This window comes from Hippocampus bargibanti, linkage group LG05, assembly GCF_051943395.1.
Source record: "Hippocampus bargibanti isolate YZ-2025 linkage group LG05, ASM5194339v1, whole genome shotgun sequence".
Classification (NCBI taxonomy): Eukaryota; Metazoa; Chordata; class Actinopteri; order Syngnathiformes; family Syngnathidae; genus Hippocampus; species Hippocampus bargibanti.
In genome coordinates, this window is record NC_142738.1 from 17,129,109 (window position 1) to 17,157,083 (window position 27,975).

Sequence of the window (27,975 nt, forward strand, 5' to 3'; positions counted from 1 at the left end):
AGTCAAATGTTGATGAAATTGCAGTCATTTTTTGACTTGTTTTTTTTCTCAATATGTTACCAGATCATGTGTATATTGAGATGCTTTGCGTTTGTACTTTTTTAGATTAGTTATCCTGTTAGTCTCACACCGTACAAATACATTTGTACCCCTAAATTGGATACCAAAAATCAGCTATGAGGCCTAACTCAAAAATTGTTTCTCAGTGTTTTCAATCCACCCACCTAGCCACGATTATTCAAATTTTTATGGAAGGAAACACATATATTGTATATAAAACAGAAGAATAAATAAGTGAATGAAAAAAAAGATGGACTGAAGCTTGGAAGGTAACATGGAAGGGGGAAAAAGGAAGAGTGAGGGAACAAAATGAATGATTGGAAAGAGTGAAAGAAAGAATGGATTTCAGGAAGAAACAAATAAGAGAAGGTAAAAACAGATAGAATTGAAAGGAGGAAGAAATGAAGCATGGAAGGAAGGAAGGAAGGAAGGAAGGAAGGAAGGAAGGAAGGAAGGAAGGAAGGAAGGAAGGAAGGAAGGAAGGAAGGAAGGAAGGAAGAAAAGACGGACCGGAGGAAAGAGAGACAAATGGAAGGGTGGAGGAAGGAAAATAGAAGGATGGACTGGAGGAAGGGAAAAATTAAGGTCGGAAACAGCGATGGATGTAAGAAAGGAAGTAAGGAAAGATGAAAGGTAACTACAGAATAATGGAAGAAATGAAGGACAAAATAATAGACACACATGCATACACACACACACACACACACACACACACACACACACACACACACACACACACACAGAGCTGAGGAAACGTGTTTGTAAAAAGGAAGCGAGGCAAGGAAAAGAACAGTGAACTGATGTGGTGTCACACCTTTTAAAGCAGAAGTTTATTGAACAGAGGTTGTGCAACAGACAGTTGAGGTACATGACATGGGTTCTCTTGGGGAGGGGGACGAGTCATGTGCTCCATTCAAAGTTCCAGATATCACAATATTTATGAGTCGAAATGACAGGTGTAATACAAACACACACACACACACACACACACACACACACACACACACACACACACACACACACACACACACACACACACACACACACACACACACACACACACACACACACACACACACACACACACACACACACACACACACACACACACACACGTGCATAATCTACGATTTCAGGCCAAAATATGTCATTCCTGGATTGGGAATCCACTTTGGCGGACATTCAGGGTGATTGTGAGTGAATAAAGCAACAATTGTACTTTGGCCATCATAGCAACGCTGTTGTACCTCTGTCACCCACAACGTGTCAGATGTAGCACCAACATGAGCAAAAGATGCTTAAACACCCCCAGAAATGTTGAGGACCCCCCTCCCCTCCAGTATGTCCAAGTGGAAGGCAGACAGCGGCCCATCCACAAAATGCAAATTTGTTGTTCTAGTCCAGGCTCCCTAACTTGCAGCGGTATCGATGATGGATCGGTTGTTTTGAATGATTATTTTGTATGTAGCCAGTAATCCTGAGGTATAGGACATATACCACCGATGCAGAATGTGACAGAAGAAAAAGAGCAAAATAGATTCAAAAAGGGGTAAAGGAGACATGCTATCTAAGCAAAACGTCAAACTGTACAAAGAACATTTCCAGTCGAATACTCATTTCATGTTCTTCTATCACCTTCTACTTCGTTTTTCTGAATTTATCTCTTAAGCAGTAAAATAATTATATTATAATACAAATGTTTATAAAATAGCAGCACACTCAAGTGACACATCACAACTCTGTAATGTTATTTTGTATAAATGAAACAAATTCATAGCTTTTAGCAGCGCAAAAAGACAACAATAACTCAATAAAAATATTGACATTTTTTTTCTTGATGTCTTCACTCCTCCTCTGTCCTCTCTTCACTTTGGAATACAGTATCTCTAAATCTTAGAAAAAACCCTTTTGTGGGTCTGGTCACCCCATAAAATATATCAAACACAAATTGAAAGTGTGGTCTCAATATATAACACATGCAACAAGACATTGCAGGAAAGACATTAAGTATGGGTGAGAGCTTACATCCGGCAGAGGCAAAATGAAGGAGGGCAATTTTCTCAAAATGGGATGTTTGGGCAAATCTAATTGCCGAAATAAAAAAAAAACATCCCCACATTTTCTTCAGTCTGACAACAAGCAATGTCATTCATGGAAAAGGAACAAAAAACTCAAGCACATGTGAAAGTCCCAAAAAAAAGAAAAACATGGTCGTGTCTCTCTGCCTGATGAACCCCCTCGTCGATTATTCGAAGCAGCAAAGCGCAAAGAGGACCGAATGACACGTCACGTAGCCGCACACAATGTTGTTGAACATTTCTGCAATATCAAGCCAGCACCATCGAAAGTGAACAGCCACGAATACACACATCACTTGTGGTGGTTTGGAAACGAAAAAAAAAACACAACAACAAATCATTGGCCTCTGTAGAACATGTGCAAATACTGGATGTTACGACCACCCGAGCACCCGAGCGCCGCCCTGTGTGACACGACTGTGGCTGTGATGCAGATAAATAGAAAGAAATATTCAAGTACAAAAAAAAAATCATGACAGTGTAAAGGAAAGCCACAGAGGAGGGAACTGTGTGCCTTGGCCTTTGTTTTTGTTCCATCCTTGGAAACGGACAGGCTCCTTGGATCAACTTGGTCTTTGCTTGAATAGGAATGTTGGTTTTGATTGGAATGTCCCGTTTTATGTGACTGTTGCTTGACACGAGGGGATGATTGGGAAACCAGCCCTACAAAGTAAACCAAAGGAAATGATACAAATAAAAAGGAAAATATAACGCCCACCCACCTCCAAAATCACCACCAATTCATTTTGACGTATCTCCTGGGGAGCATGTTCTCAAAGTGCTTTGCCATTGAAATCGGATAGGGAGCTGAACACGACCCCGTGCGGGACTCCAGATGTATTGACAATATGTTGTAGTCCTCCAAGGAACAAAAAGAAAATTCATCCTCATACGATCGGCTAGCCTTAGTTCCTCATTTAGCATTCATGTACATGAAAACCAGCACTTTAGGGTGTTTTTTGTGGTTGTCTAAATTCAACTCAATTACCTGCATTATGGTACACCCCCATAAAGAGAATTTCAAGTCAATCTTATTATCTTGCTCTCAAACCTCAATCGGGTGCTTTATTCGTCATTCAGCCACTGGCTGTATACATCAGCAGCATGCTGCCGCGTTGCGACACCCCTCACCATTCGATTTAAATTATCCATCCAAACTGTCTTTTTCTCATTCTTGTGGCCTCCCTTCTAATGAACATAGGAGTTCCCTCCCACCCCATCCTCCTGTCTTTTGAGGCATTGTCCTCTTCGCTGTTCAAATGTGCTCCAAAACGCTCCGTGCTGGAGAGTTCTGCACTCCAAATCCTCCATTGACTAAAGGAAACGCAACATCGTAACACCACGTGACGGGATGTGGTCATATATCACGAACAGAATAGCAGTAATACAACAAAACACCTCACGTGACCTGTGAGGCTGAGGTTACAAAAGACTTTTGAAACGTGCTCGAAGAAGGGCTCTGAGTAAAATGAAGGTCCCTTTGCTCAAACAAACCCCATCTCATTCATCGCCCACGCCGCAATTTATTGCTGGCCAACAACAGACCTCGATACACTGCCAATGAATGAAGGCTGTGACATAGCATAGATGCCCCGTTATACTGATAGACAAAGTATGTAAGTAACCTCAGCCTGCTCCATTTTCTTCTAACATTCTAAGTGCCTCGCGTCTTAGAATGTTTACTGCTAATTTTCGATACAGGATCCCATTCAGACTGCGCACACATTTACACACGCACATGCTGAGGCACGCCCAATCCACTAGCTGTCCCACACATAGCAGCCTGACAAAAGAGCATATTGATCTTAACTACTCAAAATATGTCACATAATATGACGGCTAATAATAATTACTGCAAAAACTAATGATGATTCAAATGATCCTGTTGTGCACCTGGATTTGGGACCCACCAATGTAACGCATACTGTTGTCAAGGCTTCCTCTCTACTTCTCACTGATGGTCAGAAGAGGAACATGACTATATATCAAAATAGAGAGTGAGAAAGACAAACAAACAAATAAACTAAGCCCATACTTTGCTCCCACGAATGCAACTTTCTGCCAACCAGCTAAGGTTACAATATAACTTAATGATCATTCTATACAATCAAAGGCAGAACGCAAATATGATTGGTTTCCCTTCTGTATATCCAAGGCACCACGGAGCATTGTTGTGCCCCAAATCTGTTGCTTTTAGATAAAAAACAAAAAGAAAAAACAAATTGAGATTTTGTGGGCAGGCGTTTTCTTTTTTTATCTTGAACAGAAAAATCTACAAAAAAACTAGCAAGCATTGTTCTTTTTCTTTTAAAGGGCTTGTCATTTTTAGCATTTTGTTTTTTTTTTTTGTTCTTTTTTTCTGCTTTTCGGAAAGTTTTTTTTTTCACAATTCATCTTTTTTTGTTGTTGCCGTTGTTGTAAATCCTGCACAATGAGGCCCTCTTCTGGTTCACAAGTTGATGTCACGGACGTCTGTCGGTGTGGAGGACTGATCCAGCTCATCCAGGCCTTTGCTGCTGGTGCCTCTTTGACTCTGTTGCTGCTGTTGCTGCTGCTTCCGGCCCTCACGCAGGCTGCTCTCTAACACACGCTCGATTTGCTCCTGGCACTCTTTGAGAACATCCTGTAATGTCACAAGAGAGACAGGCACATGTAGAATTTGTTTGGCAAAGCGAAGAGCGATCACATCTATCATAGGTTACCCAAACTGGAGAATATGGAACCACATTCTGGAATAAAACTTCTGTCCTCAAAAGCAAGTCTAATTCGTTTTCATAGCAATCACATTCATGTCGCGATACGGACACTCCCCAACTTACGAACATTCGAGTTACAAAAAACAATACATATGAACATTTTTGCGGGTATTGTATGTCAAAAAATGTTTGGACAGAGACGCTGTAAGTTACATTTTGTATTGCGCGCCTTTTCCCGGCCGAGCTCACTTGCGACTGACTGCGTAATGTGCTTCACTCACACGCACGTACACTGGCACATTGGAGGTTTCAAGGCTGACCAATCAGCGCCCAGCAATGCTGAAGTGTTGCCAATGAGTTATGGCCCCGATCCGCCGAGCTTGCTTATGATTGGCTGCGTAGACTATGTGGGCGGGGACGAAATCCGTCTTCGCAGTTGACGTTCCAGGAGGATGCGATGCATAATAAAAAGTAATTTTATGCAGTATGGTTAACCTATATATATATATAGGTTCTGTCAAAATTAGGTTAAAAAATTGTGCTATATAGGGAGATTATATTGTCACTAGATTTCTACCAAGTTTGCCTTGAGATGCTATCAGCCATCAACAAATACAACCTAAATTGCCATTACAACACTGAAGACTAAAGAACACACACGGCAATCCCCAATCACCCCACAAGGACCTTTGACAGTTCGTTTGAACTATATGAGCAGCGACTATATTTGTGTCCTCCCAAAACATGGCATATTCAATACAATACACAATGCATCCTGATTTCTATAGCGCTTTCACAAGAGCTGCAGCTGTAACAAAGCGCTTATGTAAAATAAAAAAATAAAAACACATTATATATTCGATACTCAATGGTGCATCCAACGCATGTGGTGGCTAAAGTAGATAATTATTGTAGCTGTTGTGATGATCACCTGTGAAGCACAGGGGACTCGATTGGTATAAATTTTACTACTCTAAAACTGCTCCGGGTCGTGAACCAGCCTATTCATTTGTAGATTTTGCATGACAAGCGGGACGAACATATGGTATATAAACTCATTTACTGCCATTCACGAATGGATTTGGGAATTATTATTATTGGGAATTGGGAAAATATGACGTATAGCGCCATTCCCGAATGTGTTCCGGTTTTGTGCTTTCATGCTTGGGTGCCGAAAAAAGCACTGGCCATGGCCTCAGGCAATGTTTTTTTTTCCACAAGGGGGCAGCATTTCCCTTTTTCCATGTTAGTGCTTTGTTCTAGCTTCAACTGTTGTTAAAGCGCTATATAATACAAAATGTATATATTGCATTGTATTTTGGACAGCCCTCTCATTTCAACCTCATATAACTCCAGACCCATATAATTTAGGAATTAGCTTGTTTTTTTTCTGATGAGAGAAGAGAGTGTAAGGTTTCTAACGCTGTATTGAATGTTTATGTAGTCCTAAAACTCAGTATTATGTGGGTCCTGGAATTTGAGTGACAATGAACCCTGGCACTGGAGTGGACACAGTCTTGCACGTCTGGCAGTGAATGAGCTAAAAATCAGCTTAGTTTTGTGAAATCCTGCACACATTTTTATGGAAGTGGCTCATTTGCTCTGGGAAGAATCTGTCTCAAGATTTAAAATGGCATTTTTGTCACACTTCTATTTAGGATACGTCTGTGTCTATTTAGGATGTGCATGTTTCGGTACAAAGAAAGGGCGGCCACCTCCTTCGTTCGTATTTCTCATTCCTGCTTTACAAGATGAAAATGATCAACAGTAAAACTAGTGGAAGAGATCCACTCTCCATCCAATTTGACTGGAAACCAAAGATTTACATTTCCAAACGGTACCACGTGGCTCTCACTTCCAGCTAGTGTGCCAGTGTTGCCCAGGGAGAAAATTGGCCTCCACAACCATCTTTGTGAATGACAAGAATTGGGGGGCGGGGGACTGTATGTCAGACATTATAAATGATCACAGACTTTGCAGCAAGTACCACTAGCAGTGAGGCTGAGGGGCAGACACCATGCAGATTTAAGCATTACATCATCCATCGGGGTTGTGCCCTGAACTCCGACCCTGCAGTGCCGCACACGTACACACCTGTGCCTGCTTCCCCAACCATACGCCCAGCTATCCGCCTGTTCCTTAGCCATTCCCTCAGCCATTCCCAAGCGATGAGAAAACAGAGGTACCCTTGAAAAGGACGTCTCAAAACACAGGTAGTACCAAAGCTATGTTAATTACATCCACCTTCTGTGGGAGCACAAAGGTGGTGCCTTTTTAACGAGAGCCAGTCCTTGTGCCTGCCTGCCTGCGGGGGATCCATGGGAGACCTATTCGGTTCGCCTTTCACCATCAAAGGTGCTCGGGCAATGTGAGAATCCAACTGGGAGAGGAGCCTCTCAACAGTACTGAGCCCTCATATCCGTCTGTAATGGCTGGTCCACCGTGGGTACGGACGAGAGGGGGAGGAATGCCGAATTCTTGGGAGGGGGTGCTCGTGGTGACTGTTGAATTGATTATTAGCAGAAGAATCCCACAGATGTTGAATTGACGGTGCTGGAGAAGCATTTGTTCACAATTGAGTGTGCTAATGGTGAACACTACCTTCTAGCTGAGTCAACAACAACAAAAACAGTTCCTTGTGTTCATTGTACCTAAAATTGAGTGCACCACTTTTTTGAAGAAAGCTGCGGCTAATTTAAACCTGAAAAGCCAGTGCTATAGCTTCAGATGCCGCCAGGCCAGGAAGAAACAACACATAACTCAGAACAGGGTTGCTCTTCGGGAGCTGCGCATGGCTCACTGACAAAAGGTCACAATGTCAAAAGTCAAACAGCATAAATAGATTACAGGCTAAAACATGCAAGATACACATTGATGAATTACAGCCCTACTTATTTATGCCTATTTAGTTTTTTTTTCTTTCTTCAGTCTTCTTTTTGCAGATTTCAGGGCAGTTTAATTGCCACCACAGAGTATTATTTCGTCAATACTTGTGGTTTGAATCCAGGAATATGGATTTTATTTAGACTCGGTAACATATGAAGATAACCCGACGAGTGGCCATACTCTGTGGGGAACCCAAACACAGCCGATTCACCAACAAACATGCCTCAATGGTCATAAAATCTCAATTCCTGTGATAATATTAAGCAAAGGTCCTAATATGTAAAGTAACTGCCTGTGTTTTACCGCAAGAATGCGCACTCTCACTTCTAATAAGACACTCTCGCAGTCTCTGTAGAACTCTAGATCGGCAAGTATTGCCAAGTCTTATAGGTTTTATTTGAGAAAGTCTAATGACTTCAGCGTGTGGCTACTGGACACATTGGTAGTGTTTCCAGGGAAGGCCAAAGTGCTTTCATATAGACGACCAATAGTGACCAGGACTTTTGAAGAGAGAGCGCACGAACGACAGCACATGACGGTCTCATATTCCAGCCATGTTGTTACAGTCCTCCAGCATTCATCATATTGCAACAATCTGTCTGTGTGACAAGGCAAGCATATTATTCCTGGGCGGCCTTTGTGACACGAGCAGCAGGGGGAAGTCATGCAGACAGACAAAACCAAAAGGAAGAAATGTGTGAAGCCGTGGAATGTGTTTCGAGTGCCGAATGTACCACACAAGGCTGCATGGTCAGAGCTGGAGAGAACACACACAACACGACAGTCTTATCTCAAAAATCTTCCTGAAAGATACTGACAGTGGAAATCCTAACGATAGATAATGCCATCATTTGTTTTTATGTGGCGCCAAACAGCTCACTTTGTGACGCGTTGATCTTCCAAAATAAACATGTTGCTTGCTGTGGTAATAGCCATTCTGCAACTATCGCGAAGTAGAGCTTGGCTGTGCAGTCAAAAAGTCATGAAAACAGGAAGAAAAAGTGAAATAGTCCATTTGAATGACTGAGTGAAATCTGCGTCTCTGAGATATACCAGCTGTGCTGTGTGGGAACGTATTTTTTTTCTGATGACTTACTGAATCCCTTTTCTTGATATATCGCTTGCAAAGCCATTTGTCAGTGAAGGTTTGGGTAATGAAGCTTGCGTCAGGGCAGGTCTCTATTCAAGTCCACGTTTGCCAAGTCCGATTCACAATGGTCGGAGTCCAAGTCAAAGTCCGATCACACAAAGTCTGAGTACAAGCTCAAGTCCGCAACAGTTCAAGAATAAACCATCAGGCAAAACTACTATTTTCTCAAACACAAAATTAGAAGCACGACTTCATGTTCAACATTCTTCTTCGACGCTATTTCAAAAACAATGTTGCTTCAAAAAATGGTGGGCAATCTCAGTGCAAAGACAAGGAGATTGCAAACTTCACCAAGAAGTGAGAGGCGGCTAATGAATGAACATGAAAGTGTTGCTGCAGTGAGTTTTGCTGTCCCTAATTCTGACCTAGCACAGTATGAGAACACTTAATCAGAAATCACAAAACCTTTAATCGTCCCACAATGGGGAAATTTGCACTGAGTGTGTATATGAGTGTGTGTATGTGTGTGTGTGTGTGTGTGTGTGCGTGTGCGTGTGCGTGTGTGTGTGTGTGTGTGTGTGTGTGTGTGTGTGTGTGTGTGTGTGTGTGTGTGTGTGTGTGTGTGTGTGTGTGTGTGTGTGTGTGTGAGTGTGACATGAGATGCATTTTTCTAGCAGCCCAAGGTGACTTGGCTTTGTCACATTTCCATTGGAAAACCACAACTTGCGGATACCGCAGATGCCAGCAGGGTAGCAGGAGGCGTCAGCCTCGGCCATGATGCCATTGGCAACTGCGGCAGCATTGGCAAACCCCCACCCCTAAACACACACATATTTGGCCTGTCTCTTGCGTTAGCTTTAGCCATAGCCTCTTGCTCGCCAAATATAAACACATAACGTTCTGTGTGCATTTGGAGTTTGGTTGGAACCACCACCCTGGTGATTGCAGTCAAATTTGTCATCAAGGTTAGCCATCAGTGTGGCATAAGACGATGACATAGTCCTGCTTTTGAATACAATCTCTCTGACCGTCTCAATAACTACACTGGAATGCTATCCAAATAAATACTCAATAACAGAGTGTAAGTTAAAAAAAAGTCAGCTGTGTGCTCTGATGCAATTTCTTGAGTAATTTTACAAACCAAAACATACCCAATATGTTTACTTTTGGCTGGCTCCTAAGCAGTTTATACTTAATACCACCAGGGTGGTGGTTCAAACCAAAACTCCCTCATATATGTTGAGTTAGGAATTGTGCCCTTTGCTTCGCCTCTAGCCTGCGCTGCAAAGCACGGCTTGTCTGGACCGAGGAATGTGAGGAGTTGATCATAGAGCCATAGACCAACTTAATTCCCTCAAGTCCTGAACCGTGCAGTCTAAACATACTGAGGTCCTGTGCTGTACGAGGTAACTATTTGTTTTTCCTCAGCTGGTGAGCGGAACTTCACACAGAACACACCAGAGGGAGCCATGCTTCCCAGCCGTGATGCTTTACGGGGCAAAAGGAAGAGGTGGGAGAGGCTCAATTATCATTATGCAGGCCCGTTGGTCCACCTTCTCCCACCTCCTCAGAAGAAGAAGGCTTTTGGGCCGGGATTTAACAAACTCAGGTCGGGGCGACAGCTATCTGCCCTCTGCGTTGTAGGCACAGACAAATTCTTGTCCCAACTAGTGCAAACCAAACATAATTCTTAGAGCACATCACTTGATTTGGGTTTTTGGCACGTCTCTGTGACCTTCATCTTACCAATACAGGGTGGACGTGTCGATTTCGGAACATAGTACTCCATGAAGGTCCAAATAAAATTAAACTTCTAGTGCTCATTTTTGCTAAGTGCAAATGTCATAAAGCACGTTGAGACTTCCCGACGCATGATGAATGCCAGGTATCGCTAAAGGTCGTGCTGCTGTTTGGACTCGTCTAACCCACCACAGCAACATTCCCAGGATTGTTTATATGAGGAGGCCCTATTCAGACGAAAACCTGCCGCTTACTTACCAGTCAGGTTTATGACAAACGTACAGGAAACAAACACATGTTCTCTTCATTTGATTAGATCTTGTAATCAACTGCAAAGGCTACGAAACAACGCCCAATGAAAAATAACAGAACCTCCAAATATGGTGCAGAGCAGTTGTTCATCCCTGCAAACTACGAAAATAAACATTGATATTATACTGTAGTACGTAGTAAGCACGCTCTAATCACATCCGCGGGTCAGAGCTCGCCATATCCACCTTTTACTAACCACAGGTAAACACGGTCAATGGCAAAATAGGACTAAAATGAGTTTTGTAAACATCAACTCACCACTTCTGTATTTGTGATTTTGGCCAGAAGGTCTGTCAGACTGTCCCCCCATTGGGATTGATTCACTGAGTCCAGCTGTAAACCGCAGATTGCTGCCCCCACACTTCCTGTGGCAATCATGGATGGAGGGTACATGGCGAATCTGAAGTCTGTTGAAGAGGAAAAAAGCTAATTGAATAAAGGCGGAAGTGATGCTGCTGTTATTTTTTTGAACATTTTAACCATTGGCAGCCACAAAAAGAAGCTTGCGTTGTTACCTGAAACCAGTAGTTAAACAACTCTATTTAACACAGGATTGTGGATTCCTGATCGTATCGTTTCATCATTTCAGGTTTTAATTAATATGACGCGTAACAAAAAGTACAGGCAGGTGAGACAATACCGTATGATTTGGTAATCTAGCAGTCAGTTGATAAATAATCCTTCTCTTGCACACAGTCTGAATGCAGTGCTCGCTAATGACCAGCAGCCTGGATAATGAGGGTTCACTTGGCTTGTAAAGGAGCTGAAAAGCAGCCACCCTCTCTCACCTTCCCTCCACCCCCCCCCCCACTCCCTTTCCCCCATTTCCTTCCATCTCCCGAGTAAATCGTGTGCTTGCTGCAAGCCCCATAGCGATTGGAAAGGGGGGAATAAAGAGGCTCAGTGCCTTTGCCAATGCTCACTGCTGTAGGTCCTTTTTCCACGTGTGGTCACAGGCGTGCGGCTCAAAGACCAATAACCTTGTTAGCTCCCCTCACTGTCATTCATAATGCAAATGAGACAGCTTGTGAACGAGCCAGAAGCCCAAAAAGGCAAGACAACTGGCATACAGGCGTGAGGGAAGGGGGCATGAGAGAGAGAGAGAGAGAGAGAGAGAGAGAGAGAGAGAGAGAGAGAGAGAGAGAGAGAGAGAGAGAGAGAGAGAGAGAGAGAGAGAGAGAGAGAGAGAGAGAAAGGGGGGTCAGAGAAAGAGAGAGAGAAAACGAGACAGAGACAAAGAGAGTGTGGAAGAGAGACGGAGAGAGACAGAGACAGAGAGAGACAGAAAGAGAGAGTGAAAGAGAGAAAGACAGAGAGAGACAGAGAGACAGAGAGAGAGACAGAGAGAGAGAGAGAGAAAGAGAGAGAGAAAATCATCATATCACATCGCTATTCTCCCGAACAACTTGCTCTTCTACCTTTCTTTTTGGAAAGCACATGGCCCACTCCGGAGCGCGGGAGAGGGAGAGGGGGTTAACTGAATGATACACATGCTCGAGGCTTTGTCGAGGCAACAGGCGGCAGTTTGCGTTGGCGGCCCTCCTATCTGTTAGCATATTAATTGAGTGTCGGGCCAGCAAGATGGAAGGCAAAAGAGTGTGACTCCATTGTCCAGAGTCATCACCTCATTTCACCCAATTGAGAGAAACAGCATCCATCCCCTGTGTGCCGAAGGCAATTCAGCAAGACAGGCCGGACAAAGAGTGTGGCTGGACAGCAGGGGTGATGGGGGTCAACAGCAAGAGGAAGATGAAGAAGGAGAGATGGACACAGTGGCGACAAGTCCAGGAGGAAAAAAGACTGGAAGGTGGTGGGCGTGGTGGGAGCGCATCGGGGGGTGGGATTGGGATGGGGGGGGGGTGTGACATCTCTGCTGCACATCACTCTCAAGTCTGTGTCCAGACGCTTGTGAGGCTTTCCAAGAAGAAAAGAATTGCTCTCCAGTGACCCCCCCCACCTCCTCTCCTACCCCCACAAGCATGCCTCTGTTCCTGGGCCACCTTTGGGTTGGGGGAAGGCAGCGGTGGGGGGGGGGGCAGAGGCAAGCCGTGAATTAACATATTGCCATATTCAATTGCAAAGCAAACGGCATGCCGTGGCTCTGAAGGAGATTTCTCTTCCTTTTTTGCTCCAGCTGGAATCAAAGAGGTGGGCCCTTTGATAGGCTCGAAGACGGGCAGGCGAGCCCTCGCTGCCTTTTTAACATGCGCAGCCAGGCGCTTTCTCATCGTGTGGGCTCAGTGTTGACAAATAAATGAACTTATTATACACCCCTGTGTTGGTGGCTGGGTGGCTGCCAAGAGGCTGATTTATTAAAGGCTATCTGGAGCCAAGAGTCAAGAGCACACAAATAATAATAATAATAATAATAATAATAATAATAATAATAATAATAATAATAATAATAATAATAATAATAATAATAATAATACATTTCATTTTAAGCGCCTTTCAAAGCTCTCACTTTACACTTTACAGTCACAGACAAGCATAGGTACTATAATAAATAAAATACAATCACAAATAGAAAACTATAAATAAAATATAATTATGAATAAAAACAAGAGAAAGAGCTACACAGAAAATGCAATTTTGAATAGGTGGGTTTTGAGATGGGATTTGAAGGTGGGAAGAGAATCGATGTTACGAATGTTGGGAGAAAGTGAGTTCCAAAGTTTGGGGGCAGAGCAGCTGAAAGCTCTGTCACCCATCATGGTGAGACGGGCAGGGGGGGGGGGGCACAAAGAGATGGAGGGAGGAAGAGGATCTGAGGGAATGAGAAGGAATAGAAATTTGAAGAAGGTCAGATATGTAAGGGGGGCATGGTTATGGATAACTTTATATGTATAAAGAAGAGTTGATTATATGTATAAAGAAAGTTGATTCTACATTTGACCAGCAGCCAGTAGAGCTCTTGGAGGGGGTGATGTGGTGAAAGGATGAGGTTGTGGTGATGATCCCGGCTGAAGAATTCTGGACGAGTTGAAGTTTGTGGAGAAGTTTATGAGGGACACGAAGGAGAAGTGAATTGCAATGGTCAATCTGGGAGGTGACAAGACTATGAACAAGGATAGCAGTTGTGTGATGGGTTGAGAGACGGGCGAAGACGATTGATATTGCGTAGGTGGAAGTACGCAGATCGGTAAAGTTATTTATATGGGAGTGGAAAGATAGACCCTCGCTATTACACCACCGCTGTAATAGTCCAACTTTCTCCAGGGGGGTAAAAAGAGAACGACGTACGTGGATTTAGACGACATGTGATGTGAGCGCAGACCGACTGACGGGGTGGTAGACCTCGCAGGCAAAGAAAAATATACCGTAGGGCGGCATAGATGTAGTGTCGTTTTGTGGCCGGGCAGAGTGGCGGGCGGTGCACTGAGGGCTGATTTTTCGCACCCCTGACAAGACGACAACAAACAAGGCCGCGCGAGTGCAGCCGATGAAGAAAACTCGGATTTTAGGAGCCACTCATTTATATTCTTGTCGAGGATAAACATTGTACGTCGCTGAGTGGGGACGCACGCCTGCGATGGAAAGGTCTCTGGAAGTGGCGGTGGCTGCCTCATCTGGCCAGCACGCCTCTCAGTGCCTTGAATGGCCCTTTCTCTCTCTGTCTGCAACTCTGTCCTCTCTGGCCTCTGGTCACATCAAGTCTGCTGACCTACATGGCACACTCCTTGTGGCTGGGTAGATGTGTTGTATGCCCATTCAACTTGTAAATCAATGTACAGTGGAGCACTGAACACCAGCCATAAAAAACTGGCAGAAAATCTGCAACACTCTCCAATCCCCTTTTTTCAACGTGATAAATGAAGGTCCTGTAGCGTATAGATGCAATACCAGCTAACCATGTTTAGGAGAGGTGAAATTTAAACATTATTTTAGGATTGTCACCATAATCACCGTGACCACAAATGCATTCAAAACACCTCTGTTTCACGTACAGAGCAGAATCTTGTCAAGACTGAATACACTGGGGTAGTTTACGGGAACGCTCCAAGATAAATCAACTACATGCACACTGACATTGATTTGGGATTAATGTCGGTGCCATTTGACTGTCATCGCTGGACAGCTCTGGGGCGATTGTGCTTTTTTGCGCCTGTAATGCGCCTATTTCATAGCCCCGTTTTGTTCAGCGGAAAGGCCGGTGCTGTTGGACACTGTGCGGCTGGATTGATGCATGGCTTGAGGTGCCCGCGATGAGAAGAAAGGATCGTCAGTGCAGAGCACTGATGTGTATGCGGAACTGTCGCGGCTGGGAAGTGAAGTGGATTTACGTGGGACAGGAGACATGAGACGATCTCTTTTCATCAATGTTTCGTGTTTTGCTTTCAACAATTAGCTAGTAGCAGACGTGCACATTCCACCGTGATGTCCCTAATTCACCGGTGAACAGGACGCTTTGATCCTCTCCTCTTTCATCTAGAACTGCTTCATGCAACAAGAGGGTGCAGAAAGTGCTTAAGATTGAATGACTGTCTGTGTCTTTTGTGTTGTGTCACAATATTTTGTAATTGTTTTTTTTATTGTTTTGACTTCAACATGGCACCGCGAGAGTGTCTGCCTTTACAGCAGCTCCTGAATTTTGTTTTTCTATTTTGTCCTTTCCTTTCCTCCTTTTCCTTTGTTGCTATGAAATGTAAATTTCTCCAGTACGAGACTGATAAAGGCTAATCCAATCCAATCCAACAAATTTTCTGCAGATGAACAGTCATAATCGTGAACGTTTCATCATGTCTTTTTATTAAAGACACCGTGCTGACAGAAAAGCCAAGGTAGGGTCAATCACACACTAATGACACAGCATTGGGACATTTGAAATGAGTGCAGGATGTAAACTCACAAGTTATGGCCACTCGCTAGCCCCATGCCAAGCTCCTCACACCTCTGTCTCCTGTTTATGTTTTAATCAACTTCAACGCTCCCTTTCAGTGTACCCAACAGCATCATAGCTTTGCATTTGATTAAACAGGCACGGATTTCAGACGTTGTAAATTTTGAGCAAATGTATCCTTACTCTCGCTGTTAGATTTGAACATTGTCCTATCACTCGCCGAGGTCAAAAATGAAGATTTTGCCTCTTCAAACACGGGAGTGAAGGAAGCAGCATCCTGAGATAAATTCCTTTTGCGATTCTGGTGTGAGTCAGATGGCCACATGGTTTTAACGGAGTTAATGGAGGACTTGCGGCCGTGTGATTCATTTACTGTGTCACACTTTTGGACGCACGCTACTTCCTGCTTCATCTGTTGCCAATGTAGCGGCACCGGACATGATCCCACATATCAAGGATGTGAGGATACTTTGTCGGAGGTGGTGGCTAATTTGTTCAAGCTCTGACACATCCACCGTGAAGGAGTATTTTTTAAAGATAAAAACCAGCAGTAAAATTGTTTCATTGACCGCATCTGAGATGAATCATTCATTTCATGACCAATTTGATGAGTGTGTCCATGCCGACAGCATTCTGGTCCAGTGAGATTGGCATCAGATCAGATTTTTCAGTGACGGATGATTCACTGAAAAAAAACATTTGCACAATTGTGTAGAAATTGCAAGGAAGTTTTTGCCCATAGTTTCACCATCTTGTGGAGCTAAAGGATATCCATGGATGAATATCCATCCGTCTATTTGCAACACCACTTACCCTGAACAGGGTTGCAGGGAGTTGCTGGAGTCTATCCCAAGCTGACTTTGGGCAGAAAGCAGGCTACACTCTAAACTGGTCGCCAATCAGTTGCATTGCACAAAAAAGACAAACATAACCATTGAAACCCGCGTCCACACAGTCAGAGTGGAAAGGGATAACACACAAGTTAGTGACCGGAAGACCTGGAGAAAAGCCACGCAAGCACGGGGACAACATGCAAACTCCATACAAGGAGGCTGGAGCTGGATTGAACCTGACACCACTGCACCGTGAAGCCAACATGCTTACCACTCCGCTATGGGGTTGCCTCGTAGAATATCATTTAAATAAATAAATAATTGTTAATTGATTCACTGCCAGATGATGTGGAAAAAAATGTGTCCACTCCAGTGCCAGGGTTTTTGTCATTTTCACTCAAATTGCAGGACCCACAGAAAATTAAGTTTTAGGACGACGTAAACATTCAATGCGGCGTAAGAACCCTTAGACTCTCTTGATCAGAAAAAAAGACTTAATTCCGAAATTATATGGGTATGGGGTTATCTGAGCTTGAAATGGGGGGCGGCTGTAAAAAATACAATACAATACAATAAATCAGTGTCTGAAACTCATGACAAAAAGTTAGTGGACACCCGGGCAGACAACTCTGAAAAGTTGCCGGCCCGGCCATAAAGTTGCCTGCCCAATTTTTCACAACTTAAAACACATAACGACGTCTAATCACCCTAAAAAATAAAAGCACTGTTGCGAAATTTATAGGGTTTTTTAAAATGTTGCATTTTGCAGCAGCATTTTGTTTGTGGCTTTTCGTTTATTGAATAAAACAAACATTTGATTTGAAAAAATATCGCTTTTTTTCTTGAAGAAGTTGTCGGCCATCCGGGCCGAGACGTTTTGAAAGTTGTACGCCCGACTTAAAAGTTGTACGCCCCGGGCCACCGGGCAGACACTATTTAAAACACTGCAATCGATATACATTTATAATTTATATAGCACTTTAACAACACCTGAGGCTGCAAATGCTGCCCCCTCTTGCGAGGTAAAAACATTGCCAGAGGTCTGACCAGCGCTTTATCGGCACCCCCACATGAAATAAAAAAAATGAACAAATTCGGGAGTGGCGCTTCATGTCACGCTTTTCAGTTCCCAAATGAATTCGGAAATGGCAGTGACTGAGTTCAAAAAGCACTACTCAATTTAAGTTCTGAAACAGACAACATTTTGTTGTGAATATTTTGATTTCATTATAACGTATAACATATTTCTTGCACTCTTGCTCTCAAAACAGGGAAGATCGAATGCTAAATTTGGATGTCCAGTCGGTGAAATGGACTTTGAACAAGAAGGGAAAAGGAAAAGGCCGTCTCCAATCCAGTGAATCATTAGTTTTCTGCTGCCAAACGAACAAGTTAATGATGAAGTTACTTGACAGTTCAAAGCCACTTCCTATCCTTTCCTTCCATTGGAGAGTGGAAAAACTCAAATACCATTTATGACTTGAAGAGCTTGTCATCTGCCACTTGAACCACTCGTGATCTACATCCCAACACGCAGGACAATAGACTTTCTTTCATGGCCAATAGTACACAGGTGTTGCATTTGATCCACATGCATGAGGATACACAATGTGCATACCATTACAGTAAAAGCTATTGGAGTGCAAACTTTTTTAACAAGGCGTCTTAATCCCTGCCAATATGGCCAGAAGATGAAGCTCAATAACCACAGCAGACAGTTTGGGGTGCATCTGTCTGCCCCACACACCCCGTCTATTCTCCCACTTTAGCCCCATTGAACAAGAATAGCCAAGGAAGCCGGGAGCGCTTGGTGTGCGTGTGTAGGAATGGAGGTTGATAATCTCCCGTAATGAGCTTGTTTCTGGGCTATTATCCGGCGGGCTGCCTGAGGGAAAGGCCGGTGTTTCTTATCAAGTGGCCCCGCGGCGCGGACTCTCACATGGCTCTGCATATGAAATGCAAGGACCGACCGAGTCTTTTGTCCCGCCTCTCGCCGTCTTGAGCTGAGTCCCTCAAGCCATTTGCATCGTTCTGAATGGACCAGCCAGTGTTATTAATTAATACAGATCCTGCCTATGCTACCTGACAAAAACCCGCCGAGTGGCCTGAACGGAACTGTTTCATCAAAAGTGAGGAGCTATTAGAAAAGAGAAGCCTTCGTCTCCACATCTTTCTCTTTGTTCTCCTGAAAACATAGCGCTATGGTTTTATGTACCGGGGTATGTTTTCTTTCCTTCCCCCCACTAGATGGGCAGGGGTTTCCGTGGCGGGTGGTGGGCTGAATGAAACAGGAAGGCCACAGGTGAGCTGTTGTGGACTGACTTGCAAATGTAAATCCTTCTGAGAGCTCCTCTTCTTGTGTCGCGTCTTCAGATGGGCTCGGAGGATGCCTTTCGGGTAGATTCTCACCAAGATAACGCAAGATTTACGTCTGGGAACACTGAGCAAAAAGGGTTTCGAATTGCCAGACATCTTCAGTGCATCAAATTGTTGACTCACTCGCACTCTTCTCTTTCTGCGTCCGGCCCTCACTACTCTCTGTTTGCCGAGCACATACATAAATAAATGGGCTGTTGCTAATCCAGCCCTATTTGCGGAAAGGCTCCCTCTGAAGACACAATGTCAGAAGGACCCGGCTCGTAAATTCACTTCCACTCCCTCGATGAAGCCATTACGTACAAAGTGCATGCTGAGTCTTTCACAATGTTACTTTGAGAATAGGTACGATCACTGACATGTTGTCATTACACAAGAATCTACGCAACACACAGGAAGTCTGTTCATTTTTCTTTTTGCTTCACATTGACCCTGCTATTTTTTCACTGTAGCTTTACATGAAAAGAGTTAAATGAATTCTATATTAAGCCGATGTAACTCTGCCTTGCTTGGAACTATGTCAGTAAAAGGAACACATTCTCAAGGGGAATGGGGGGAGGGGAGGGGTCCATTCCTGTCTGAGGTCTGTCCAAAAAGACGCCATTGGTGGCATTAAGGAAGACTGATCAGGAATACTAATAATACTCCATCCATCCTCCAATCCAGTTGAGAGCATCTCAGTTTTGAGGTGATGCAAGGAGAAGGCACACACCTCCCTGACGAGAAGAAGGAAGGCGATATGAAAATGTGCACACCCTCTGCGTCTTCTTCACCGCCATCTAGAGATCAGGTTAAATTTGCCCCTCCCAGGACCCACTCAATGTTTGATCTTGTGGGAACACTCCACCTCACAATAGCTTGCCAAGCCTCCACGCCTGTCCATCACTTCTCCCAACTCCGTGCCACATGAGAATACTCCTCAAGCGGCCAACTTCGCTTTGAAGTGTCACTGGAGGCTACCAGTGAGCATTCAAAACACTGCCACATACCAGACTGTGACACGGCAGAAGATGAAGGGAGTCTAAACTGTAAAACATCTTCAATGACATAAGTTGCATTTGGAATACTTTTCATCTCTGTGTGAATGCATCTCACTTAAACTACATCAGGCCAATGACCTTTGATTTTGAGCTCAGAGAAGAATATGCAGAAATGAATTTGCAACATGGGAAATGCATGCAGTTGCGCACTGCCAATATCACTTTTCCCTTTTCTCTGCTCAAATCTTGTTGCCTGACATTGCTTTCTCCACTTCAGAATCAGAATCAGAATCAGAATCATCTTTATTGCCAAGTATGTAGGACACACAAGGAATTTGTTTCCGGTAGAACACGCTGCACTAGTATCGTCGTCAAAAAAACTGCTAAGTGGCACTATACAGTTCCATTTTGGCTACTGTTGAAGAGTTCAAAGAGTTAATGGCTTGGGGGAAGAAGCTGTTTAAATGTCTGCTGGATTTGGTGCGCATGGATCGGTAGCGCCTGCCTGAGGGGAGTAGCTGGAAAAGGTGGTGGGCAGGGTGCGGAGGGTCCAGTAGGATTTTCCGCGCCCTTGTTCGGATTCTTGCAGTGTGCAAGTCCTTCGAACAATATCAAGGAAAAACAACAGAATCCAAGTAGCATCAAACTCATCGGACATGCCAAAAAGAAGCACCAATGAAGAGAAATGAGTCTCATGATTTTACTTTGAAAGGAGACACATTTTATTTTCGGAGCACTTCAATTTAACACCATATTGGGAAATTTATGAGTGCAACAATGGAACAAAATAAGGATTGTTTTCCTCACTTCAAGCTACAGATCCCGCAAAGTCGATTTATTTAATTTACTTGAATGTGTCTTAGGTCACTCTTAATGTCACATTTAAAAGTAGAGCAGATGGTTCCGATTTATGTTAGTCCCATCTCAAACCTACAGAACGCAGTCACAAACTCATCATTATTGTGAATATTTCAAACCACAATACTTGTAGGTCAAAAAGAATACATCAATGTTAAAAACATTATGGATGGCAGAAACGCAGCAAAACATTTTTTATTTCGTTTTACCACTACCAGTACTGGATTTAACCAATCACATTTCAGCCATCATTTGTTGTCAGGGTCAGAAATCTACCTGGACGCTTTCACAATCCTTTCTGCGGGCCCTGTCGCATCAAATGTGTTGATCAAACTGTTGTGTTACCCAATCGGATTTGTAGTGGGAAACCTAAAAGCGGTACCAACGCCTTTTTGAAGGTGCTGGGCAACGTCAGAGTTTTCACAAACAATGATTGGCTAGTCAGTTTATAGCCAATCACAATTTGTGAAAACTGCTCTGACAAGAGTATACTGGCCAGAGATAGGATATTGGATTGGCAGTGAGCTGCGTAAGCAAATATATTGTGTTGATTTAGTAGCAGTTTTGTCAACCCAAAATGGCTGAAGGAAGAGAAGAAATGGATTTGGTGGGAGATTTACTGTTAAAACCATTTTCAAGACGGACTTTTCAAGAAAAAATGGACACCATTAAGAAAGGTCGGTCAGTTATTTCCTGGCTAATGATACCCTCCAGTGGACTTGTCGTAAATCACACCACACTTTTTTTTCAGTCTGGATTGATTTAGATGTGCAACTACTGAAGGCCTAGCGATGGAAATCCACGCCCGCCACTGATTTTAACTGTACAGCACTTTGAAGCGTTGCTGTTTTTAATGTGTAAAAAGTGGTATATAAATAAAGTTTTGATTGCTTGATTGATTGATTGATTAGAATTTTGAAAACCCACTGAAAATGTTAAAACATACCAATAATTGTAAACCAAACGTATTACAGTACATCAAAACTAACACGAGAGCTAATATTGAAAGAACAATTTTAGTAAATAAATACAATCAACAAAAATGCTTTGGAAAATATGCAAACAAACTGAAACCACATCTTCAGGTAATGAAACTGACTAAAACTACCGTTTGTTCACAGAGGTTTCTTAAAAAGGACTGCATTGAGTGTGTATGTGTGTGTGTCTGTGTGCGTGTGCGCGCGTGCGTGTGTGTGTGTGCGTGCGTGTGTGTGTGTGTGTCAGTGAGTGCCTGAGAGCTCAATTTCAATAGGATCTCAGGTGGGAGTGTGATGGCTGGTGGCGAGTGGTTAAATAGGCGGAACCGGGTGTCGTCACTTCACTTTGCTATGACAACACAATAACAGTCTATGTTTGAGTCCTGCTTTTTTGTTTGTTTGTTTTCTTATTTTGTTTTGTCATATAGTGTTTGCTGTCCTTCATTTCGACTCACTGGACTATTCTCAGCGTTTTGGCAACAAGAGTTGTCAAAAGAGAACAATCTGTGCTTCTCGGCAGCACGTGTGTACCAGCACTGATTTTGATTGGTAGGAATATTGGCGCTATTTGAATGTTGCCTCCTGACAGTCCCGAGGTGCTTGTTTTGTTTGCGTGTTTTTCACGGCCCTGTTTTGTTCGGCGAATATGTCAGCGCAATTGGGACAGTCTGCGTTGGTTCGATTGGAGGGATGGCCACTGGAGCTGAGGATGAGGCGAGAGGAGTAACGGTGTGTCGTGCGGATGCGTATTTGGACGTGAGAATCAGCGCTTGGAATTGAAATGGATTTACATGGGAAGTGAACCAATCACTTTTTTCATGACTATGACGGGCGGGTGGCCATGATGCTGGATGATGCACTGGAGACATTTGATACATTTCCTGCCTTTGCATCCATTATCTCACAGGACCATTGCGAAATAGTAAAGGGACTATTCACGATAAAGCATCTGTTGCTCGATTGTATCCTACCTGTGGCACACAAGGCGATGAACGTCTGGACATGTTTGCGTATAAGAGTCAGTTTATCCTCAGGCAGTGGCAGCCTCCTCACGATGTGCTCGATAAAGTCGTTTGGCGTCACTGCTGCCAGGTTCCACTTCAATTTCCCCAACACCACCAGTTCCCATTCCTGAAAAAAAGGAAACACTCAATTTTGGCTTTTTGGCTTTTGCATGATGTATTTTCTCTTGCGTATAAATTTGTGATTCTATTGCACTAACTTCTTTCTACCATTTTAATTTCCGTTATGTAATCATATGACTTTATTTTGTTGAATCAACTCTCAGTTGCCATTCAAACAACTTTGTAAGCATGCCTTATGAATTCTGCTTAGCAACAAGCGGCCGTGTCTAATGACCGAAGATCTGAGCAATTCTCTCAATCTACATTGCTGTGTTTCCAAGACATTCCAAATTTAAAAAAAAAGTTTTATAACAAATGACTAATTCATTGTGTTGTCCATTGCCCAGACGACTTATCCTAACACTTTCATCAAAGCAGACAAACGGGGAAAGGGATAACTGCAGTTTTCACCCAAAAACTTGATCTGGTGCAGATGACAATTATTTGTGTGTGCGCGCGCGCGTTTTCCAGCCGGACACAAAGAAACACAAGCAATGTCACCAGCTCAGGTGACCTCACGACTGTGTGCTCACTCCCCGCTTGTCTGTCTGGCATCTGGGACTTTCCTAAAGAGGCCCAGTCGAGGTTCCACTGTGTGTGAGTGGAAGGGAAGGAAGACGGAGTATTGGGAAGAATCAGCATTTAATCTACATTCAAACGGTGAAAGAAATGTAAAAATACTCTTAAATGGATTTCCTCCACAGAAACCATTAAAAGTAATTTGGAAAATCTCTGTCAACCCGTCATTGTCAAATGCCAAACAGACATACAATTCATACGTAGAAATGCCTCGTACTGACACAAGACATTGCTGTGGCAGGACTTTGAGTCGACTGCTGTCCATGTAATAGGACATGACACTCGGTGTGGTGTTCTCCCGTCTTTGGGTATATTGTTACTTTCACTTACGAGAGCAAGAGGTGATTAATTGAAGAGTTGGTGACTAATTTAGGAAAACATTTATTGGTTTGCTTTCAGACTGCTGCCTTGTGACTGCAGCCACGGATGCGACTCATTTTCTTCCTCGGAGAGACCGCGTGGTCACAGTCATGAGATAATCCAACATGGCCGGCCCTGAATGTTTTTTTTTACTCATTCACTGCCATTCACAAATTTATTTGGGTATTGAAAATATGACACAGAGCACAATTCCCAAATTAGTTTGGACTTTGTTTTTGTTTGTTTGTTTTGTTTTATTTTTTTTTGCTTGGGTTCCAATAAAGCACTGGTCAGACCTCTGGCAATGTTTTTCCCTTCCACAAGGGGCAGCATTTCCTTTTTTCCATGTTAGCACTTTGTTCCAACTTCAACTGTTGTTAAAGCGCTATATAAACCAATATGTACAGCTATGTATTGCATTGTATTTTGGACAGCCACCCTCATTTCAAGCTCATATAATTCCAGACCCATATCATTTAGGAAATAACTATTTCTTTTCTCATGAAAGAAGTGAATCTATGGTTTCTTACGCTGCATTGAATGTTTATGTAGTCCTAAAATTCAATAGTCTTTGGGTCCTGGAATTTGAGTGACAATGACAAAAACCCTGGCACTGGAGTGGACACATTTTTGCACATCGTGTAGCAGTGAGTGAGTCAATGACCTTTTCAGACATTTGATATTCTACTCATGATATGCACTGATATTTTTAAAATTTAATATAAGTCATCATTGCTGACATATTAAATTAAATAAAAAATAGGACCATCATGTGAGCAACAATATTTCTTTTCAATCCATTTAAGTGCCTCTTCCAAAATTGTGGCTGCAATATGGAATCTGTGACAATAACAAAAAAAAAAAAAAACTTGCAACGTAGCAGAGGTGAATGCTGAGTGGCAAGTTGGCGCCCCACTTCCTTCTGCTACTGCCTTCCTCTGGTCACACCTTCTTTCTAACATTGCGGTTCAATTTACAAGAAATCCTTACCAACGATGAGGACCACAAAAAAAAGAAGAAGAAGCAATCACGTGCACTAAGCAGCTGATCTCTGCTTCCTGTATCTGCATGACAGCCAAAATACGTACAGCCTTATACAGAAACAGTTGAGGAAGCATCAGGAAACAAACAGATGAGGGCCTCAAAAGTTAAAAGTTACACGTGTTGTTTGATGGATTGCACTTCTTTCAAATGCTGACCATATAGGTACGAGAATGACAATGAGAGCGCTCTGCGGTTGAGCCGCCGCCGGCCGCTTCGGGACCATGAATTACAAAATCAGGCCTCTTTCATAACACGGATGGAATTGACGGTTGTTGAGCGAGGAATGTTTATGGAGCACGGCAGAGCTTTGTTATCTGATGTGGGGCCTAAGTAATTGCTTTGCGCAGGTGACGGCAGCTGCCGACATTTCAGCCCTTTGCAAATGAACAATTGTTTCATTGCCACGGTCCAACCAGCGTGAAATAACATGGCATCATATGCTTGTACATCGCTGGTTATTTTGGGATGAAGGCTGAACTGTAAAAGGCAAACTTGGATTTCTCTGTGCCTCTCTCCCACTTTGACAGGAACAGAGTCAGAAGTTTGGCCGCCATTCAAGATGACCTCGTTGCTCTGCCTGTGCAAATATTTGCCGCTAGATGGCAATGGAGACTACTAGACAAACTTTAAAGACCATCCAGAAGGGTCTGTACAGTAAGGAGCCCCTGTGGAGCAATTCACGTGTTTTGTGTATGTACGTGTGTGTACGTGTGTGTGTGCGTGCGTGCGTGCGTGTGTGTGTGTGTGTGTGGGGGGGGGGGGGGGGGGGGGGGGGGGCTTTTGCGTTTCTTTAAAACATAGACTGAAAGTGCAAACCGGTTGAGATTTTTTTGGGGGGTGTAATACAAAACACCATGAAGCTAAGGGAGAAAACGTTGATTAAAGCATTGGTGTTGAGCAACTGATGACGTTGGAATATATCTTACCAGCAGCTCTTGTGGTCTGATGGAGTTATCGGTATAGATGCAAAGCTTCTCTGCAGTTAAGGGACGAGTCTCTTTCAATTTGGATGCAAGAAACATGCAAACTGCTCCCAGCAACTGCAGGTTACACTTTTTGGTGGGGACAACTGCTAGAAATCTGTCTAAGTAGTTCATGGCCAGAGGAAAAACTTCTTCTTCACACTTTTGCTCCTCACAAACCTAAACAGGGAGAGAGGGGGGGCGAAATGGGGACTTCAATAAATACAAAATAATACAATAAAATGTAGTGGTGTTCAGTAACGTCAAGTTTATTATCCGGCACTTGAAAAGAATGAATACGCTTTAAATGGCATCTCAAGGCACATCCAAATGCGATGACACTCAAAAGTTGGGGACCAGCCAAAAAAAAAAAATCCTCGGTTGCGACATCACATTTAATCGACGTAATGATAACAACAAAGTATGAATTAAGTGTGAAACACGTCAATAACCGTCGCAGTCCTGCAATTCATTCACTAAGAAATGAATTCAAGTCACAATCGAGCCGAACCAGAAACACCCAGCTCTTAGCGCAGCACGCGGAAACACTTTTTTCTTCATTCGTCATGTTTTTCAAAAAATATTTAAAAATAGAAATAAATTGCCTGGATGCGTTTCTTTTTCACCATAATAATGACCAACACCTTACACGTCATACCCGACCATTCCTCTTCAAATTGTTCGAGGATTAATGTGAATAAAATGTCTAAATAAAAGTCAAGTCGCAAGAAGCTGGGGTTGTGTGCGTCACCAGCCTGGCGATATTCACTTCAAAAATTAATTAAAAATATCCAGTAGCTCGGAAACGGATAATTTTGACATGAAAATAAAGAGGGGAGCCTCAGCTACGTATGTAGTTCGTTGTTGGTGAGAAATACACGAATTAATGTGATCTTTTGAACATAATTCCTGTGTGTGGCATGGCGAAGAGGGAATAGCAAAGGCGCAAATAAGGCCCTCGCCCTTCCTCCTTTCAAACAGATAACTCCAAAGTTTGCAACGACTAAACACACAATTTCTTCAGTCGGGGTACAGATAGGTGCATCCTGTGCTATAGCCGATGGATTTCAAGTGTTGTTATGGCGTTTATGATATTGTAAAGTCATCTTAAAAAGCACAAGCGCTCCCGTAAAAAAACATGGCGAACGGACTATCGCGGTGCTCGGGGAGTGCATACGTGTGCATGGAAATAGTCGATCTATCTTTCATAAAATCATTAAAAATAATTAAAGCGACCACAATAGATAGCACTTCAGGCACGAGCAGCAAACATCGGCAATCGTTCAGTATGGACGCCTAAAGCAGCGCAAAAACGAGCGACGTCAGCGGAGCTGAAAAGGCTGAAAAGCTCACATTTGCCTCAAAAATTGCCACAAATAAACAAATATAGCCACAAATGTGGACTCAAGTCCGTCAAGGTTGCATGGAAAAGAAGTAGCGAACACGTGGTGGGGTATTTTAAAAGCACACGACAAGCTTTTTGTCTGGGGTTTGTACCTCCAACATCCAAGTGGCGACCATCCTTCTCATAAAGGGCTGAATGTCTCTCTGCACCCCTTTAAAATAAGAATATTGAGGTAGAAACCTCTCCTCTATGGTCAACAAGCTCTGGAGGACTCGGTCATCACAAAGGAGGTTGGGATCAGGACGAGCCCGTATATTGGTGTCCATTTCGAGGCAGAGCAGCTCCATTGCGTTTGGCTTAAGTCACAACAACAAAAATAAAACAAAACAAAAAAAAGAAGCAGGATCACCAACTCGGAAGTGTGTCGGAGAGCAAAGACACGCCGTGTGGAGGGGAAAGTGTACAAGGAGGCATAAACTCCCCCCCAAAAAAGAGGCGAGACTGCAGGGCTCCGTTAGCGTCGTCCTGCCTCTCGTTGTGGAGAACTTTTTCTGAGTGCCCCTTTCAGTGCGCCTCGACTTGCATCAGGCGCATTTCAAGGCTGCGCTGCAGGCGTGCGCAACTGCCCCAATTCACTTCGTTAGCTTTGAGTATAGCACACGCATGGCTCTCGCTTTTTAGTCTTTCTTTCTTTCTTTCTTTCTTTCTTTCTTTCTTTCTTTCTTTCTTTCTTTCTTTCTTTCTTTCTTTCTTTCTTTCTTTCTTTCTTTCTTTCTTTCTTTCTTTCTTTCTTTCTTTCTTTCTTTCTTTCTTTCTTTCTTTCTTTCTTTCTTTC

General features: G+C 43.3%; 1 protein-coding gene across 1 annotated transcript; it reads right to left on the reverse strand.

Annotated features, from left to right (window-relative positions):
* Nucleotides 1-1,021: 1,021 nt before the first annotated feature.
* On the reverse strand, nt 1,022-27,707 carry ccnd2a (cyclin D2, a). Its single transcript, XM_088997024.1, has 5 exons — nt 27,293-27,707; nt 25,760-25,975; nt 22,698-22,857; nt 11,121-11,269; nt 1,022-4,761 (listed from the first exon to the last, which is right to left on the reverse strand). The coding sequence occupies exons 1-5, from the start codon at nt 27,485-27,487 to the stop codon at nt 4,588-4,590; spliced, it is 894 nt and encodes a 297-aa protein (XP_088853150.1). The 5' UTR covers nt 27,488-27,707; the 3' UTR covers nt 1,022-4,587.
* Nucleotides 27,708-27,975: the final 268 nt, after the last annotated feature.

Bases quoted from the DNA above. Each gene is read 5' to 3' on its own strand.
- ccnd2a (XM_088997024.1), bottom strand. From the start codon at position 27,487: ATGGAGCTGCTCTGCCTCGAAATGGACACCAATATACGGGCTCGTCCT. The intron at 22,858-25,759 runs GTAAGATATATT...CCTTTTTTTCAG, and splicing joins TCAGACCACAAGAGCTGCTG to GAATGGGAACTGGTGGTGTT. The intron at 4,762-11,120 runs GTGAGTTGATGT...GTGACATTACAG, and splicing joins AAATCACAAATACAGAAGTG to GATGTTCTCAAAGAGTGCCA.